Here is a 20,083-nt window from a genome sequence, read left to right as displayed (position 1 = left end):
GGGCCTCTACCGTCGCGCAGGGACCCGGGGGAGCCGTGTTCTCCCCGGGGCGGGCGAAGCGGCGGGGCAGGGCCCCGCGTCGGTACAACGGGGCCCGCGTCAGGCCGCCATGACCGCTGCGACCGGGACCCGGCATCCTCCTACGGCAGCCGGGAGGTCGCTTCCTACTGGGGGGGAGGGGGCGGGGAAAATGGATCTGCTCACCTCTCATTGGCTGCTGACCGCCGGCGTCCGGCGGAAGTGGCGTGAGGCTGGCGGGGGTGGCTGTAGAACGGCGGAGACTTTGAACGGCGGTGAGGGCCGCCGGGCCGCCTTCATGGAGGCGGAGGCGGGCCGGCAGCGGGCTCTGCTCCGCCAGGTGAGTGCGGGGCCTGAGGGAGGGAGGGAGGGAGGGAGGGAGGGAGGGCGGGCGGGCGGGCGGGCGGCCGGCGCTCCCCCGCTCCCCCGCTCCCCCGCTCCCCCGCTCCCCCGCTCCCCCTCACGCTCCGCTTTCCTCAGGTGCTGGGCTGGAGGGTGGCGGCCGCCGTCGCCTGGTCCGTGTTGCTGCTGCCCGTCTGCACCGCCGCCTTCGTCGTCCTCAGCGGCTTCGACCCCTTCCACCCGGTGCGCTGGATCTCGAGTAGGTGCTCCGGTTGGGGCTGGGGGGCGGGAACGGCGAAAGGCGGCCTGCAGCGCGCTGGGAGGCGGAGTGGGGCTGGGAACGGCCTGCTGGGGGGCTCTGGGAAGAGGAGAGGGGGCCTGTCAGCGGGGCACAGAGGTGCTGCCTTCCCTTCCTCACCTCTCGCGTCTGCCTGCGGCCTGTAGCGGAGATTGTCTCAATGTAAGTTTCTGCGTTCCTTATAGCCATAATCCTCCCTAGGTACAAGTAAGAGTTGCAAGCGCACGTAAGTATATCCTTCAGGGAAAAGTGACGGAGCTGTCTGTCCGAAGTACTTGGACACACTTCCCCTTTCAACCCCGTGCAGCTGGTGTTTGCATAAAGAGCTTGAGTTTCCTCTAACTTTGGTGTGTTGAATGACAAGTGAAATTCCTGAAATAGCTGCTCTGCGTGGTAAGCATAAATTTCCCTCGAGTGCGCACACAGAAAATGGAGAGATGTTTAGATGGAAGCTTGATACCTGTGATCGTTTAGCTGCTCCAGGCAGAGACACGTGATTTCTTTCCCCCTTTGGAAATACAGAAGCCCAAAAGAAACGATCAAAAGCAATTTACTCTGTAAGGAATTGCTTACCTTTTAAGTGTGGCCATATGGTTGCAGCTTTTATTAAGTGAAAGGAAGCTGTGTTAGTTGAGCCATAGTTTAATTCACTTTGAAAGATTCTTGTTTTAAACAAAATTCTTAGTGTTCACTTATGAGAAAACCAGTTATAAGTGTGTAAAATAGGTTCTGTGAAACTTAAGTATGCTTTTATGCAGAAATGTTGTGCAGCTGGGCAGATCTGGTGTGAGACTGTAGAGTCCCTTGAACATTACTCCCCTTTATGCACTTAGTGGATTATTGTTGACTGATTCAGTGGTCTTTTCTGTTACTGCATGTGTCACTGTTGTGTTACTGCAATCTTCTGAGCAATTTTTTTTTTTTTTTAATTTTAGATTCTTTCAATGATTTATATACTTCCTACGTCATCTTTTGTATCCTCCTTATGTCTGTGGTAATACTAGTAATAAGTATCTTCAACGTCGAGTTTTATGCAGGTGGGTTATGTAAATTGCTGAACTGTCTGTGATACCCGAATTAAATAGGATGACCATTTAAAGAGATTTGTATTTACATTCGATTTACTTAATGTTGGTAGATTTCCTTTGAAATTAGAATAGGCAATACGCAAAGCTTATTTTTAAGTAAATCATCCCAGATTCCTGCTTGCCTCATGGCTAAGACCTTCTTAGCTGAACCAGTTCATTAATATCTTTATCTTTTAGCGACCGATTCCAACTGTGAAAAGTTCTTTGGTGACAATGGTTTGGTGGGGTTTTTTTCTTTTTCTTTTTTTTTTTTTAATGAAGGGTTTTATCAGTAAGAAATGAAAATTAACTTTCCGCTTTTGTTTACAGTTGTGCCATCAATACCATGCTCTCGATTAGCGCTGATAGGAAAAATTATTCACCCTCAGCAAGTTATCCATTCAGTTGTTCATGCTGTAATGGGAATGTTGGTTGCTTGGTGCGCTGCAGTTATGACAAAAGGGAAGTTCCAGTTTCTTGCTGTGCCCTGTACGCCTTCAGAAAGGTAATTACTTGTGTGTGTTAAAGATAAATTATGCAAAGAACTTATATTGTAAAATGTATTTACTGATGGCTTCTTTCAAACAAAAAACCTAAAATTTGAGTGCTATCAAAAATAAGCAATTATGTGTTGATACCCTTTATTAAAGAATAGGAAATACCCTCCTTTGTAAATGTTACAATGCACAGAGAAGTAACTGGGTCAGAAAAACTAAATTGCCAGGATTCTTAATGGAGAGTTGAATGATGACAAATTGGTTGTCATTTGAGCTAAGTCTTGGTCTTCTGGTTAATGTGACATACTTCGTAAATACCGGAAGCATCCTCATGCATAAATTACAAAAATAGGTGGTGGGATTCCTACTTTAGAAAAAACTTACTGAGATATCATCATATCTACTGATCAGAAAAGTAAAATCAAACTTCTGATTTGAACTTCCTAAGGCTAGAATGACTTTATTTTTTTTTGAACTCAGAATTAATTCTAAGTTTCCTGTTTTAGCCTAGATGATGCTGTTCCTCAGATGTGTCTAAATGAGCATCACCTCTTTTTTCTACTTTCTGGAGCTTTCATGGGATACAGTTATAGTCTTTTGTATCTTATTAACAATATGAATTATTTGCCATTTCCAGTCATACAGGTAAGAGGTTTAAACACCTTTGCAGAAATACATGTCTAAGTAAAACAGTGATCAAAAAAGCCTTGATAGCTTATATCTTTAAATATGGTAGTAGCAGTTGTCTGTTGGTGTGCTTTCACTAATAGATGAAGCGTACACTCAGTTAGCTTTAAATGCTGGTAGTGTTCATCTTCCTCCTTTCAAATGAACACAGAAATCCAGGATGCTGTGACTATAAAATTTACACCCCTCTGATGCATGCTAAAAGCTGGCTGAGGTGGACCATTGCAGAAAGTGAACTACAGGAAAAAGACAGCATACACAAACTGAACATTAACTCCTGGAACTGACAACAAAGGTCACCTAAAAGCTGAAAATCTTGAGAGTAAAAAAGAAAAAAAAAAGGCATATTATCAGTTGTAACTGGGTACCAGCTCACTTAAAGTCTAAATAGCACATTAAATCTTGCTAAAAGCTCAACATCCAAAGCTTGTTTGTGTGTAGTGCTATGGAAACTGAAATTCCATTACTTCCTTTGGAGGAGGCTCTAGCAGTTCCACAGAAATCTGTACCAGTGCGAAATGGTGAGGAGTGGCTTGTGAAACATCATCTTAAAAATATTTCTTCTGTTGCTGTAGCCTCACAGCAGCCATTTGGCAAAAGGTATCTTTAAACAAGGTTGGTTGTATTAGTGGAAAACATTTAAGTCATGAACCTTCAATTTATCAGCAAACCAAGCATCATTTTGGCAATTTTAAAAAAATTATATTATTTGAGTATTGTTAATTCTCCCTTTTTTTTTTTAATGCAACTTAGCCAAGTGAAACAATAAATCACTTTGGTTTCATTTGCATATAGTGTCAGATGGGTTGTTTTAGTCGTTTGGAAAGACAGAATTTGTATGCAGAATGGCGTCAGTATTACACTGGTTTTGCTGCTTGGAGGATTACTGACTCTGTAACTCATGCTTGTCTGAATTTTCCCTATATTTTAATGGAACACTTCTAATCTAAATGAAATCTAGTAGATTAAATATGCCTTCTTTGGGGTTTTTTTTTTTGTTTATTTTGCAGTAGATAGCATTCTTCTAGTTTGTTCTTCAATTTACCTATCCTCCATTTTCATACTGCTACAAGTAGGAAAAGGCATGAGAACTAGAGATGATTATAAAATGGCAAAAAGAGATTGGGAGAGTAAATAGTAGGTGTAACACCTGGAATTGCCTTAAACTAATTTTTTTAATTCATCTAGACTTCAGGTTTTCAAGCACCTTGTGGAGGTTTTTTTGGTGGTGGTGGTTTTTTTACCATTTCATTGATTTGTTCTGAATGCAGAATACTAAATTATTTTTCGTTTGGTTTTAGCAATACAAGTACTTACGTTTCAGAAGATCTTTGCCTCTCCTCGTTAAACACACTTGTGTGGAATCGCTATATTTTGTTAGAAACTTCTGTGTCGCATATTACTTTTTTGGTAAGGGTTCCTGAAATTCTCTCTCTCTCTCTCAAGTCTTACAGCCTCACAGAAGCTTGTTTAGCATATGAGAAACGTCTCTTCTTCAAAGAGATTAACACTTCCTATAAGAATTTATTATCTAGCTGATAACATTATAAGAAGATGACAGTATTTTAAGGAGAAGGGAGTGGGGAACAATAGTTTTCTAACCTGAAGTCTGTGTTAGGTCACTGTACCAAAACATAGACTATTGTCTCTGGTGATCTCTTCTGTGCAGGAAATTTTGTTGCAGGCATCTGTGAAATAACCTGCATATAAAAGGAGCTACCAAATTCTAATCAGCTGGTGGTTCACAAGTGTATGTTTTAAAACCTGATGCTTTGGGCCACTGTTTACATACCTGTCCTGATTTGTGGCAAAAAGATTATAAATCTGAAAACACAGTGCAATTAAAAAAAAAAATGGTTTAGTCTGTAATTTATATTCCCTTTTTTCTTTAAATATTCCTAAATATTTTTTAACATGGATAAACATCTCCATGCCTTGGACTGCTCCTTCCATTGCCTGGTATTGAAAATACAGCGTCACAGAGCTAAACCTGACATACCAGCAGTGGGCATGACTTCGCTATATGTAATGTTGCTATATTTTCACTATTTTGGGGGTAAAAATTAGGACTTTTGCTTTATTCTCAAGTGCTCTTTATATTATTTGAAGGAAGCTGGGTATGGCTCCCTCCCATGTGAAAATTAAGTTTGGTCTTTAAAACTGTGGTAAAAAAATCTGTGCTGATGAAAGTGATTGCACTGGACTTTCTAAAATCAGGAAATTTTTGTGTTACGGTTGTAGTTATCCTCCTAAATGCTGTCAAAATATGCTAGAGTTATTTCCACTTTATTCACATTAGGGGATAAATAAGAAGTATAGTGGTTCTATATCGGTCTCCATTAAGTCTTTAAAAGCACTCTGCTGCTGCCTGAGCTGTAGTGAAAATTAATATTAAATTACTATTAACCCCATTTTGTTAGTAAGGAAACACAAATAACTCAGTGCTGAGAAGCTAGCAATAAAAGATACGGTCTACATCTCTAATGTATAGTTGTTGGCCTGAAGCCTTTTTTCATTCTCTTGTTTCCATTTCTTAAAATCAGATTGTTTCCTCATGCACGCGTGTTACAAGCCCAGTCTCTTGTCTATACATGCATTCTATTTTTGTCGTCTTTTTGGCCTATCGTGTATGTGTTTTGCAGTGTCATAATCGTTTCAGTGGGTTTTTTTTGATCCCCTAGGTTACATCCCAAAGGTCTGGATAAGTACCACAATGGATCTTCGTATAGACAGGTAGGTAGTACATTGTGCTGAAAACTTGCAGCAGCATATTGCTGACAGCTCCCTTCACTGAATAAGTCCAGCTTAGCAACTGGTTCTTTGTGTGTAGTAGGACTCAGTTCTTTGCCTCCCCACGCAGAACGTGGGGAGCATTGGGTGCTTCTGAAATGGATCCAAAAGGAACCAACATCCCCTTGTAGGAACCATCTTGTACATAGTCATTAAGAAATCCTCTCTAGTTTCCTTCATCTCTGTAAGTATCTAAAATATTAGAAAGGCAAATCTCTCCAAATCTCATACATGTGTTTTATCTGCTTTTCTGTGCTTTGAGGGGGCATATTTTCATTTTTATATGGCTACCATTTGTTTTAAAGTAGGGAAACTGAAGTCTTAATACCTTAATTGACTAAAACTGTAATAGTTATTTATTTCATATTTCTTTTCTTTGATTTAATTAATTTTTCTTAACTTCATTTCATCACAGTTACTGAAAAATTAAAGAAATGGTATCTCAAACATCTTTAAGAAACTGTTTTTGCAAAAACAATGTAACTTTATTCTTGCAATTATTGCTACTGAAGAACTTACAATAGACATCTTCCATGAAAATACTTATATCTTCTTGGTTGTTTTATCTGCAGTAAATTGCATCCTCTTGATACTCTGACTGGCTTATTGGATCTCTCCTTGTTTTACCATGCCTGGTTATGTGGCGTATTTCTTCTGATTACCTGGTACATTGCATGGTTACTCTTCAAAATCTATGCTACAGAGGTTAGTACTTAGTGACAGTGCTAAAGGTATAACAGCAGTGTTCCACAGATAGTATTTTCTTTTCAAAAGCAGTTTTACTAGGCAATAACGTATTATGAATTTCTGAATTTTCAAAGCATGCACTACAGATAATCTCTGATAACTGAACAGCTGAGAGAGGCCTGGGCGTTAACTGACCTTCCCTTTCTCTCCTTATAGTAAGACAACCCTCTGCTGCTTACAAAATTAATGCTTTGTTATTTCCACCTCCTCTTCTTACTATAATTCTGTTTCCATGTCCCCCCTTCTGTTCATGTTTGATGCTAAATCCGTGCAGATGCTGTTGGGGCCACCCTAAGAACGAACCACTTTGTGCTTCACAGAGTCTGCACCGTGTTCTTTGTCCTCTTTAGGTGTAGAAACCAATGAGTCAGCACAGGGCCCGTAGCTGTCAGGCAGAGCTTACTAGCTTGGTCTCTGCATGTGTTTCCATGCAATGATTTTGTATTTGAGTGTGAGACTAGCTGAAGACTTGTGACAAACAGCTACAGGTTACATGGGAAGATAATATCCAGAAACTGTATAGCGCTCAATCCAATTTTACAGTAGGAAAGAGAACAAAGTGCTGTCAGTTTTCTGTGTGCTAAGCTCTAGCAATCTCAAATTTAAGCAAACTATCAAAGTACAGAGTTCTCCAAAGCAGAGACGTGTTAATATAATTCAGGCTGCAGTATTAAAATAGACTTCAAGCAATCTTGGGAATTAAGACACTTGTGCTTTTTCATTCAATCATAAAGTTACAAATTAATATGGCTAAAAAAAGACCATTTAAATATGTAATGAATCTTGTTAGAATAAAAGTGAGAACATGACTGAAGAGGGCAGGGGAGGGGAAAGCCTCGCCAACAAAGAATTGGAGAAGACTTGATCTTTGTTGACAAATCCAGATACTTCTTTGTAAGAATACATAGGAAAAAATTGTTCATCTAACTTGATTTAAAAAAACAAACAAACAAACCAAAAAACCCAAACATTACTGGACTGCAGATTAGTAGGAAAAAGAAGCAAGGTTTAAATCCTGGTGAAACACTCTTATGGCATGAAATGGCATACAGCACTTGTTGGAGTGTTAGCTTTAATTAAAAAGGTCTAGTTGTTGTGACTGCGAGGAGAAAAGATTAACAATGAGTCGAGCATAACTGATGTCATGATGGGTCAGGATCTGTAGACGGCTCCAACAACAGCTCTGAGGTGTGAACAACCTATTTCAAAGGATAATACTTGAAGCACCAGTGAACACTGTGTGTCAATGTCTGTAATTATTGTATTGCTTATAAAACTGGAAGACAAACATCCAGCTGTGAAGGTATAAAATGGACCTTGCCCTTTTGACTGTTGAACAAAAGATTTGTTTATCCACGTGATTGGTTTTTTTTAATGAGCTAAAAAACTTTGAAAGCTGTTTGTAGATATTTGCATAGTGTTAACTGAAAAGTCAGGAAACAAAATTGTAAACTTAGACCGCATGAAGTCACTTTATTAACACTTTGAAAGCAATTGCTATCTCAAATTTCAATTTTGCAGTTGGAAACAGAGGAGGATAAAGCTATGATATGTAAAATGAGTGCAGTAACACAAAACTGATAGGTAATCTGTGCCCAAACTGGTCCATGTTAAATAGCGTTAAAAAGATGCAATGTTTGATACAATTTAAGCACTGCTATTTACATTTTTAATTTTGTAGCCACAAGAACAGAAATTCTGTTAAAACACAGAATATGAATATCATTATGATAAACATAAGAATTCGTTAGTTTATCAGTGAAACAGTGCAAAAGAAGAATTTAAAAAGTATTTTATTATTTGGTGAAAGAACCCTCAGTTCTTTACCAGAGTGGTTACACTGTTGAAGATAGACATTACAGTTTAGATTTCAGTCTGGTTTCTGAATATGGTGTGAATACTAGTTTTTCCTAGGTATGTGGTTAGCGAAATGTCTTTTCATAATGATATGATGCCCCTAGCTACGAATTATGTGGGTACATGCAAGGTATTTGAAGATAAATATATCTGGATTTTCTAAGATTTCTCAATTTAAGGAGTAAAGTCTTTTTGGTTCTACGTTAGAAATTTCAGGCTAGTTTACAGTAGGTTGAAGCAATGGGGTATTTTGTAGTTCATAATTCATCTGATGAGTAAGAGCTTAGGTGTGGTCTTTCATAAGGTTTTCTTGTGTTTTGCTCTGTATAACACAACTTCTGATGTTTATATTTAGACGCATCACTTCCCTGTGCAGCCAACTTTTGCTGAGGAGACAGACCAGTGCCTGCCTAAAATCTTAAACAGCAACCCTCCCCTCATTATAAAGGTAATTGAATTCCCACCATCTTCCCATCTAGGTGTGTGTTGAGAAGGTGTTTCTCAAAGCATACAATCAGATCTTCTAGGTACCAGTTATTTTAACTGGTTCTTTAAAAAGCTGCCCCAGAATACTGAAGGAGGCAGTTACAGTTAATGGTGAAAATTTGTTTAGTAGTGACATCTGCTGGTGCTCACCACACTGTGGCACTCTGAGCTGAAGACAGACTCATTTAGTTAGAGGTAAGAGCTATTTGTCTGCTGCATAAATATGTTAGTGCATACTGATGTTAAAACAGAAGGTTAGTGACATTCAGGTTTTTTAACTCTTTCAGCTTTGAGTCTGTCACATAAACAGGTGTTTTATCTTTGTACGCTCTTAATCCTTTACCCCTGCTACTTATATTTGAGTTCTTACGTGTGTGTTCTCTCTTGAAATTAAAATATTATTTCCATATTTATGTTGGAAGTTGTGTTTCTTTTTTAAAAAAGAGAATACTAAAAAGCTACTTAAAATCTGTGAGTAAAGGAGAGTAATTTTGGTCTGACTATGGTAATCATTAATGGGATTTACTGATTATAATACTTAAAAATTGGAGACCTCATATAAGAAGTATTAGGTAAATAAAGATAAGAATATTTTCCCGCATGTGCAAAATCCACGTTTACTGATTATACAGATCTCTGATAAGACTGGAGGTATAACAGGCTGCAATCCATTTGAATCCTTTTTTAAGCTTTGCTGCACTATCAAAGGATGATGGGTGGGGAAGAGTCAAGCACAGCACAGTTAAAGGTAGAGGAAGTCTAATTTATAATCTCAGCCATTACTAAGGTGTGTAATTTGTAATTGTATCTTGCATAGTGGGAAAAATCTGGTTATTTTTGGTTTGCCACATTAACTACTTAATCACATGAAAAAGCAGTATGAGGTCCAGTACCGTATAGCATACTGTGTAGTTGAGCTCTGGCTTGCAAGAACAGTTCTTTCCTTAGACTTTTCTGCATCATAGATTCTTTCTGTCTGAGCTGTTAGCTGTTAAGATAAAAAAATGGTGTTAGATCTTCTTTAACTCCAAAGAAATGACTTACCAGTAAAGTTCTCTGAAGCTCTTACTAACTCAGCAGCCCTATCCAGAGCGGTTCTAGGGATGTGTCAGTCCTTTGCCACCTTTCTTTTTCTGTTACATGGCTGGTTTTAGTCTGTGTGAACTCATTCTTTGTTAGGGATTGCTTTTGTATGGATAACTACATTTTTAAAGGAAATACATTGGACTTGTGTGCACTAAAACATTTTCCTTTGTAGTTTTTAGCCTTACAAGACTTGACGTTACTTTCCCAATATTCTCCTGTTCGACGACAGGAAGTCTTTAGCCTTAGTCAGCCAGGTAATTACAAAAACTATTTCATATTGATTCTTTTTCTTTTTTTTTTTTTAAAAGTGTTAGTCAAATGCTTCTAGAAGTTATTTAATGCTGTGACGCATGCTACATAAGCCAGAAGGCCTCATAAGTAAAAGTATCCCTATGGTGCCTTTTCTAAAAGGATGCTTAATCATCTATGTTCATATTGTTTCACCTACTAAACTAAATGGCTTCTGGTGCCTGTTGTTTGATTTAAGTGACAACCATGAGGAAACACAGGTCTTAACGTACTGAAAGCAGGGTCCTCTTGACACTATCAGTCATGTAGTCCAAACTGAATAATCTAACAGATGGGTATGAACGCCTAATGTTAAGATATGAGTGAGGGCAAATCAAGCATAAATAGTGAGTCACCGCTAGAGTTGTGAAAGCAAACAATGGCTATAATTTCACTTAGTATTCAAGCCTCTTGCTATATACAAAGATACGGCAGAGGTCAATTAAAACTGCTTAAAAGCCTTCAGGAACTTTTTGTTACACCTCATTGGGAATTCTAGTGTTTGTACTACTTCAGAACTGTTTACCATCACCATTGATACTACTTTGTTCATTTTAGTTGTTAGTGATTTTAGATCTGATGGGCCAAACTGCCTATGTTTCCTGCTTGCTTAGCAGGTTTCACTAAAGTCTTTTTAGAGTTATCCATTGATGGGAGGATAGAATCTGTCCATGTTTTCATCATCTTCTCAGTACAAATAAACTGTCACGGTGAAAATGCACTGTGTCTTCTTAGAAACGGAGTGGTACTGTAACTTTGAAGCTTAGGCTGAGAGCATATGGGCACTGTCAGAATAGACAGAAGGGTGAGCATCTGGGTTAAGTGTACCTACTGCATTTCCTTTTTGTGTGCATACTGCTAGGTGGGCACCCGCACAACTGGACTGCAATATCAAGGGAGTGTTTGAGCCTTCTGAATGATCTGACTCAGAGGCTGATCGCACAGCAGGAAGCTGCAGCAGCAAATGGGAGAGCAAAGCAGCCAGCAGGAGAGCTGAAAGTATCTCCACAGACTCCAGGTATGTGAGGAAATGCTCATAATTGTTCGTAAAGCATGAAAGGACCAATAGATTACATAGGCACGTTAGTCTCAATTAAGTTGTATGGGGAAAATGAGTCACAGGGTTTTCTGTAAATAAATGCAAACAAAAAAAGTCTCTCCCCCAATTTAATTTTAGGTATTATTGTTGAAATAATCCCAAAATAACTAGAAAACTTGGAAAGATCATGCTTACTCAGTTCATTTACGTTGCATGATGTTATGTTCAATACAGTATTTTTTCCACACTTGCATGAATTAAGCAAGTCTAATTACTACAGTTTTAGTCAGTGGTTCAACCTTGTACAGGGAGAACTTAAGTCTTGCCAAGGGATGCTTTGTAATTTGCATAGCTGCTTTTATAATTAGTTTAAGATGGTAAAATTAGTTTTTGTTTTGTTGTTGTGGGGACTTCGAATATGTTTGTGTGATTCACTAATATCACTGTAGGATAAGAAAAGCCAGTCTGACTCTCGAGGTGTGTGCAGCCTGCAAGCATTTCGGCTGTTTTACGTGCCAGACTTAGGCATCATTCCTGGCAGCAGAGCTGTGTTAGTATAGAGGGTGCCAGGTAATTGAATCCCTTAGTCAGTGCCTAGGATACAAGTGCCTGGGGAACAGCAGGGTACTGTTGGTATGTCAGAGGTGAATTTCTTCTAGTGCTGCTCTTTCTTGGATTTTGTGAGTGATGTGTCTTCTCTTACTTACCAAGCAGAATCAGAAAAAATTGCCATTCTTCTACTGGTAGCCTTTCTTCTAGTACTTAATCCTAAAAGCACACTTTTATGTAGATAGATACCAGGGTGTAGCAACGCTAGCTAGCAAAAGGAGAAAAAGAAATCCACAGGGATTCTTCTCATCATGGGCTGGTCTTAAACTGATGAACTTTTAAAACGCTTCATGTGGATGTGTACTGCTTTGCAAAACCACAGTGGAAACAACGTCCTTTAATAAATCTCTAATGATAGAGAGGTTGTTGAAATAGCAATCAAATAACAAACCCATCTTTTAGTTCGTATGTGCCAGGCTGTTCATGTAGTGTGTTCTTTGTCATTAGGAGCCCTTGTGACAGAAGATATGTCTTTCCAGTCACAGAGGTCTAATATTGCTCTCAGAGCCTCCATGTCTTCGCTGGTTAAATCATCCTTAATGCCCTTAAAGACATCACCTGGGTCTGATGTTGGTTCACCTTTCAGCTCACCTGCTTTAAGTTGCAAGATGGGAATTCTGGATGTAAACTCTCCTTGGCATGGATCAGTCCAAAGTCCTCAAGTTACGAGAAGGGGACCAAAGCTGTGGACGTCAGGTTCAGGTAGAGATTCTTCCACAGCACTTTTAGCCTTGTAGTCATAAGTGTAGTAGGCATGTCAATAGAGATCTGTATCTTGAGGATTAAAGTGACAGCATCCAGTTTATCTGAAGATACTGTATTTCTCTTGTAGATCTGCAAATGAACGGTTCCCACCATGAATCCTTCCCACTGCTCTCTGCTGCAGGAGTTGGCAGTGAGGCAGTACAGCCAAGAGTTATTTACACATGGCTTCAGAACAAGCAACAACAGGTAGAATAAAAGTTGCAGTACAGATAGATTGCAGCCAGCGCACCTTAAGTGTTGTCTCTTCTGAAAGAACTTTCCATTTTTGTTAAATGAATACTTCCTTCTTCAATTAGCTTACATAACAAAAATCCTTCCCCCCCACCCCCCAATCCCTTTATGCTGTGAGAGGATGGTAGGGTTGTGGAGGGGCAACTTTGCATGCCTTCAGATAAATACAGATTATATTTTTAATCTTTTGTTTCTTTTCAGATAAAAAACTTTTTGTCAAAACGAGTGCTGATAATGTATTTCTTCAGTAAGGTAATCATGATCTTTTGTGACTGAGCAGTATGGACTAGAAATGCATGAGCATATGGGTTCTGCTGTGGCACTATGTACCTTTTCCATATAGTAACAGTTCTAAAACCTTTCTTTTCATCTAAGGCTTTCCATAAGTACAACTTTGTACTTACTGTGAGTTTCATAGCAGAATTATCCCCTACCTGCATAAAAAAGAGTGATAATACTTGTTTAAACTCACCTGGTTATAAACTGCTTTTTGCTTAAAGCATCATGTCCTAGTAAAACACAACTGAGAACTTAAATGCAATTGTCTCGGAATACTAATGTAAGATGACACAGCTTCTAGTTAATTTTAAAATTCCTTTAACTGCTTTTTGTTAGGTCAGTGTACCAAATAAATTCTTTATAGCTTTCCTTTGTGGGAGAAGTGGTAGCTAGAATGTTGGGAATTTCTCCTTATGAAATACTGGTACTAATACTACTACTACTTGACGGTTGGACTCGATGATCTTAAAGGTCTTTTCCAACCTAAATGATTCTATGATTCTACTTTTCAAGTGAACTTGAACACTTAAACTAAACTTGCATAGTGTTTACACAAAAAACCAATTGGGTATTTCTCTTAGCATAATTGAATAATAACTCAGTTACGTTTTACAGAAGCATCCTCCTCTAATTTAGGTCTTTGTTTTTCAGGGATTTAAATGTTTTCTGCAAGCAGAGATCATATTTTTATATGAAGATCTTTTCTGTGTATGTGATAATGGTTTATGTTTACATGTACAGCAGTGTTTTGTGATCAGTTATAGACTGGACTTTTTTTTGGAAGTCCCAATTATAGCTATAGCTCTGTGGGAAGCTTCTGTCCAAAATGAATTTTAGTTTCTTAAAAGATTAGATTTTTCTGGGTATTCCCTGAGATCTGTCAGCCTTACAGGTCTTTTCTGAGGGGAGGGACATGACCCTATCAAACGTGTAATACCTTAATTGAAACCTGCAATTTTGGTGATGTTAGTTATAAAGTGCACTCAGAATGCTTTGATTTCTTCTCAGCACCCAGAAGCCTCCATCCAAGCTGTCTTCTCTGATGCCCAAATGCACATCTGGGCTTTGGAAGGTAAGCAATTTCTATTCCCAGGTAATCCATTCTGTTGGCTCATGGAACTGCGACAAGTAAAAGGATCCAATTCCAGGTTTCTGGGGCTCTGTGCTTTATAAATGTAAAGGAAGAAAAATCTTTGAATCTATTTTGACAAAAACCTGACTGCATTTCAGATACCAACATGAATAAAGGTCTAATTCACTTGTTAGTTTTGCGATCTCATGTGAGATCTCTTAGTTTATTGTCTGCAGAGGTTTGGTAGAGATTCCTGAACTTGATTTCTGTTGCTTCTCTCCCATGTGAACCCATGTATCACTTTTACATTTTTTTCCAGTAACAGATTTATGATGTCTTTTTACAACAGCTTTTCTGACTAAAGGCTCTGAGTCTTTCTCTGTTAATCACAGAGGGTTGAGGCAGGGAGGCACTTAGGTAGTAACAAATAAATGGAAAAAGATGGTTTGCAGAGAATTAAAAGAACAATGACAGTACGTGGTTGCACTATGGGATTTTCTTGTTTGTTTCAAAGTCGTGAGCAAATACTGGTATTAATAGAATCTTTTATTAGATTTGACAGTGCAAAAGTTGATCTTTTTCTTGGGTAATATATTTTATGGGCAGATACGCTGTGCTGTGTCAGATTGAAGGTGATGGGTTGGGACCTATAGAGTCAGGAGATGAGAATCACATTCAGTTTGCAGAAAAGCAGAAGATACCATTTGTGTGTTAACTAAGGGCAGCGGGATAGGTTGTAATTTTTTAAAATATGATAAACAAGTAAACTGAGAAAGGATTTAAAGCTAAATCAAGGTTTCCCTCAAAGTAGTAGAGAGTTCTCACACAAGCTGAACAAAGAAAGTTAAGTGATCTGGAAATGTTTGTTTATGGCTAAAAGAATTGTGAAATAGGTCCTGTCTCTTGGTTGATGTCAGGTACAGCTCTGATCAGAGCAGTGGAAAGAGGGAGCCAATGCTTTTTTAAAATTTATTTTATATATAATCTCTCTTGCTTTATCAACCTCAAACTATTGTACCAGTGACTGGTTTAGTCCTGAAGCAAGCCAAAGCTGAGGTAACTGTCATCTGGCTGCAGGAAGTCCTGAAGAATTCCACCACACTAGTAGAATCTTTGGGCAAAACCATGATCTTTGTTAATGCTTCAGAAGTTGAGAATTCAGTAATTATAGCAAACTTCTTTTTTTAAAGGTCTGTCTCATTTGGTAGCAGCCTCCTTTACTGAAGACCAATTTGGAGTTGTCCAAACTACACTGCCAGCTATCCTGAATACATTACTGACTCTTCAGGAGGTAAAAACTGTTAACTTTTCCTTACTGCAGAACAAGTTTAGGAGAAGAGAAGGAGTTTTGTTAATTTTATATTTTGACCTTCCTGACCAGTGGTAGCATTCAAGTTGTTACAACTGTAGCAACTCTTCTGCAATTAATCTAAAAAAACCAGCTAGCTGCCACTATGTGCATTATGAAACAGCTGAATAAAAACCTTGTTAGTTTTTTGAAAAGTAGAAGTAGAAAGCATGTTTTTAATGGAATGTTTCATTAAAATAAAGTACTATGTGCTCAGTTAAAGACCTTATTTCAAGGATGCAGCAATTATAATACTATATTTTATGCATAGTTGGGACTTAATCTTTATGTGGCTGCACACAATTCCTCGTGCAATTTGGAGCACTTGGAGACATTGCAAATCACAGCAGATAAGATCTGTGTAGTATTTCTCTACTAATACTAAGACATTACTCTCAAATTACTGATGTTTGTGTAATGTGTATTTAAAAAAAAAATCCAGATTTGTTTCCAAGGCTATGTGTGTCCTATTGACATAATAATTTTACAGTGCCTTAATGGAGATTCTTGGAAAGAATTTAGAGGTTATCAAAGTTCTTCAGTGTAAGTCATCTATTCCAAGAACAGGCACTGGGGTGGGGGGTGGAACCAATACCCTTGTTTCTGAAAGAAACAAGTCATAATACAGGACAGAATTGTATTTCTAGTGCAGTGTGTGCTGTGCTTAGCATTTAAGACTCATTAACAGAGAATCTTATTTCATAGAACTTGGTTCTATGTTCATGTTGATGGCCAGGAAATGCAAGGTCAAGCTCAATCTCCAATACGTTTTTGTGTGTCTTGGTGGAATTTCTGAACTTGCACTTTCTTTTTGCTTTATTTGACATAAACATGTTGCTAGTTACGTTATGAAATAACTGAACAGATGAAACAAGTTCATTTATGTTTTTCTCAATCAGGTTGTAGACAGACATTTCAAACTGCCTCATGTTTCTAGCAAGCCCCCCAGGATTTCAGGAAGTCTAGTGGACACCTCCTACAAAACACTACGATTTGCACTTAGAGCATCTCTGAAAACAGCACTATACCGGATAACTACTGTCTTTGGAGAACACTTGAAGTAAGAACTTCTTCATGATTGCTTGCTTGCTAAGTTTAGTTTAAGTTATTGTTATTGTAGGAGCTGTGAAAAGGGAAGTTTTGGCAAAAATCCCTTCAGGTTATTATTCTAACATGGTATTTTAGTATGTTTTTTTTATTTATGGAACCTTAAAAAATTCTTGTGTAGATATATGGTCTCCTTAGAAACTTATTATTCATAGATTTCTGGGCAATTTTTCTTAGTGACTTTTCATGAACTCTTTAAAAGCAGTCCATGAATACCACTCGTTTAATAAATCTTAGCTGTTGAAAAGATAGTAAATAGAGACGATTACCTGTTCTGTAGGGAGAGAATCCTGTGAAAAGTCCAAATAATCAAATTCCCTTGCTGCTTGGTTGTGGTATGGCTCTTTCTCAGCTACTGTCACAGCAGGCAGACTTTCATACTTGGCCTCTGAATTTGTGGGACTGAAACTCCTGCAGTATCTGCCCATCTCTCCCTGTGGGGATGAAATGTCACTCAGTTTGGAAGTGCTTGATATACAGAAGAGAGAATTTTAAGAGATTCTTTCTTATCTAAATCGTTCTTGCAAGTTAAACAAGTGCTTGTGTGTGTTTAAAGGTAAGGAAATAGGCTAGGTTTCTTGGGACAAGTGTGTTTTAGTAGTGGAAGCTGTTGAGGTTAAGAATTGACAGTTTTGAGGGTTAATATACTTTTTTTGTCTTGGACCGTAGGTTTTTCATACAGCTAGGTTTTCTAAAATTTAGCTTCAGTGTAATTGTTGATTTCAATGTGTACTTAATTTTGGCATGAGGCTTTGTGGTGTATTACATTTACTGTAAAATCTTATGTTCTGCATTTGTTGTTTTTAGTGCAGTGCAAGTGTCCACAGAACATAAGAAAAGACTTCAGCAATTCTTGGAATACAAAGAATAAATAACAGATTTTGATGCAGCTACGTTTGTCTTTTTTCAACGCTCTTGGTAAGAAGAAAGTGGGACTAATGAGCCTTTTTATCTTGGCTTTTTGGAAAAGCATATGGAAGTACAAGTCACAGAACAAAACTCTTAGAACTGTAGAAGAGCTCTTCTGGGTTTGGATAATCTTTTGTATAATAAAACTTTTTAAAAATTCATCTTGCCTTCTTTTAATATCACTTACAAATGAGAAAGTGTCAGTTCTTACTTTATGTAAGACTATGACATTTGGGATTATCAGAGTTACTTTGTCACTCAGATCCTTCACTGTTTTTCACGATGTATTCTTTCCCTACCCTTTCCTGTTAAAGGGCTGAGTAGAGATTTACATAGATGCTTAGTGTGCCTAAGTGTTCCATAAATTTAGTTGATAACACTTTTAGTGCAGATGAAGTGTGTACTTTAAGAGTAGGAAACAGATGTGCCCAGGAATAAAACATGTTAGTCTTCTGTAAGATGGAAATATTCCTTCAGAGCGAAATGGGTGTGCAGAAAGGCATTGTTAAGACACAAATACTGCTTGAAAAGCTAGCAGCTTGGATTTTATCTTTAAGGTGACCTAGGAAACTAAGTTCTGCCCTACACTGAAACATAGAGGAAATATTACTGCATTTAGTAAAACTCCTAAGTGATGATATTGTGAATGAAAGTTTAGACCAAGAGCTTTCTGTTAAGGGGGATAGGAAGGAAGTTCGCAGCATATTTTCAAAATAATATACATTATTGGTAGCTTCTGGTGAAAAAGATGACTTTTTAAAAGCGTTTTTTTAAGCTTTTTATCTGGAAGTAAACCTGTCCAAATTGTTTGAAAATTAACTACTCAGTTTTTAAACTGACTCCAGTTATTGTGATATCTACACTAGAAAACATGTATGGAGTATGAAGAGCTTAGATGTAGCTGCAGTACCTTACTGTAATTTCCTTGAGATAACAGTAAGCTAAATGGTCTTGCAAATGAATTTAGTGTGATAAGGGGAAACAAAATCTGGATCATTTTCCTTCCATTCTCTTCAGTGCTGTTAGTCCTACGGGGTTGGGTTTTTTGGTAGAGGACCTAAGATCTGAAGGTGGCCATGGTGTCAGTTACATTGGTGTGATGAAGTGATCGGCTGATAGTGGGTGGTTGTGTAGTAATAATTCTTTAGGGGGCCTGTAAGGTTTGGGTAAAAGAGCCCCAAATCTACGACGAGACCTGCATATTGCTTTCCTCAGTAGAGAGACACATAATCTTCTTGTAATGCAGACACTGCATGTGTTAGATTTGATAGTGGAAATTAGAACTATATTGTCCTTTTTGCATTCAGATGGCTTACAGCAAACACTGTAAGGTGATGGACAGCCTTTCATTATATTTAAAGGTTAAGCACAAAGTCTTTTAAAGTTTCCCAAAGCTTAACTTCTACTGCAGGTTTGACTATTATGTCAAAGACTCTTGCCTGCTTGGCTTATTAAATAATTTAATTTGCTTATTTTCTGGTATTGCAATGTGCACCTGGAGTTAAAATGGTGCTTTAGTTAGTACCTCAGGTGTAACTGTTGACCCAAATACTTCAGCTGAAAGTTTCAAATAAATTTTTCATGCATTTAAACAGGTGCAGAATATTTTTTTTTATTGCTCTGGTATTTTCTGCAACATTCCCACAACTATAAGCTGTAAGTTGTAATTAACAGTGTTATGGCTGTCAGCAGCAGGCTTAAAATGCAGACGACTTTTTGATGCCAAAGTGCTTGAGGTCTGTCCTCCTTGTGTTGCAGTAGAGATTTGCACATGACATCTGCTAATGTGCGTGTGATTCATGGCATTCTCTGTGTATGACAGAAGAGCTTTCAAAAGCTGATTGCTTTGTGGTTTCTTTAAAAGCTCCAATTCTTAAAGAGCTGTAGACTTTTTTTTTATGCCTTTACTTAAAAGTGCATCTTTAACAGTATCTCATGCTTATGAATTTAAGTGTACAAGAATATAAAGTGTATGTTGGGTGCCCTCTGAAGATGCAGTAACTGGCTGACACAACTCAAATGGGGACAACATCTTATTCTAGTTTTGGCTTTGGGAATAATTATATTCCTCTGGCAAACTGTGCTGGTGTTTCAAGTCCTTTTACATACTTCTGTCTTAACATAAAAATAATCAGTCTGTGAAGCCTCTGTGAGGTATGGGAAGAGTCTCTCGGGTTCAGTTCTGCGTTCTGGGTAATGAGGAAAAAAATAAAGCCTTTTTCCAATTGGTTTCTGTGTAACTGCAGTTAAATTGGATCCCCCAAGCCTGATAATATTTCTCACCTGTTTAATCATCTCAAAGCTAAGCTGCATCTTCTTGCAGGATTGCCTACTCCATGCACAAGTGACACTGATAGAATTTGGTTAGATTGCTATTCTGGTAACCTCATGAACTACCTGCCTCTCCCTACAGGTTAGCTGTAGTCAAGAGTATCTGAAATTATTTCCACTGCAGCTGCGGAGAGGTATGCAGTTGGTGGTGCAGATCTGTTTTCCTGTTACAATGGAGTAACGAAATAGAGGCTTTAGCTCTTAAGAAATCTCTTGTAAATCTGAAAAAA

The 20,083-nt window shown here is 38.2% G+C and overlaps 1 protein-coding gene across 1 annotated transcript; it reads left to right on the top strand.

Moving 5' to 3' along the window:
- The first annotated feature begins 190 nt into the window (after positions 1 to 190).
- On the top strand, positions 191 to 17,683 carry NDC1 (NDC1 transmembrane nucleoporin). The gene is made up of 18 exons (XM_052802614.1): positions 191 to 358; positions 499 to 619; positions 1,594 to 1,695; positions 2,056 to 2,230; positions 2,729 to 2,867; positions 4,211 to 4,319; positions 5,591 to 5,642; positions 6,272 to 6,404; positions 8,659 to 8,751; positions 10,048 to 10,129; positions 11,026 to 11,181; positions 12,259 to 12,513; positions 12,644 to 12,762; positions 13,009 to 13,059; positions 14,095 to 14,158; positions 15,349 to 15,449; positions 16,406 to 16,566; positions 17,421 to 17,683. The coding sequence occupies exons 1-18, from the start codon at positions 191 to 193 to the stop codon at positions 17,482 to 17,484; spliced, it is 2,145 nt and encodes a 714-aa protein (XP_052658574.1). The 3' UTR covers positions 17,485 to 17,683.
- The last annotated feature ends 2,400 nt before the right edge of the window (positions 17,684 to 20,083 follow it).

Source organism: Harpia harpyja, chromosome 11, assembly GCF_026419915.1.
Source record: "Harpia harpyja isolate bHarHar1 chromosome 11, bHarHar1 primary haplotype, whole genome shotgun sequence".
In the NCBI taxonomy this organism is placed as follows: Eukaryota; Metazoa; Chordata; class Aves; order Accipitriformes; family Accipitridae; genus Harpia; species Harpia harpyja.
The sequence above is the reverse complement of the archived record's forward strand: the minus strand, read 5'-3'. Positions and strand labels throughout refer to the sequence as shown.

Bases quoted from the DNA above. Each gene is read 5' to 3' on its own strand.
- NDC1 (XM_052802614.1), top strand. From the start codon at position 191: ATGGATCTGCTCACCTCTCATTGGCTGCTGACCGCCGGCGTCCGGCGG. The intron at 10,130-11,025 runs GTAATTACAAAA...GCATACTGCTAG, and splicing joins CTTTAGCCTTAGTCAGCCAG to GTGGGCACCCGCACAACTGG. The intron at 12,514-12,643 runs GTAGAGATTCTT...TTTCTCTTGTAG, and splicing joins GCTGTGGACGTCAGGTTCAG to ATCTGCAAATGAACGGTTCC.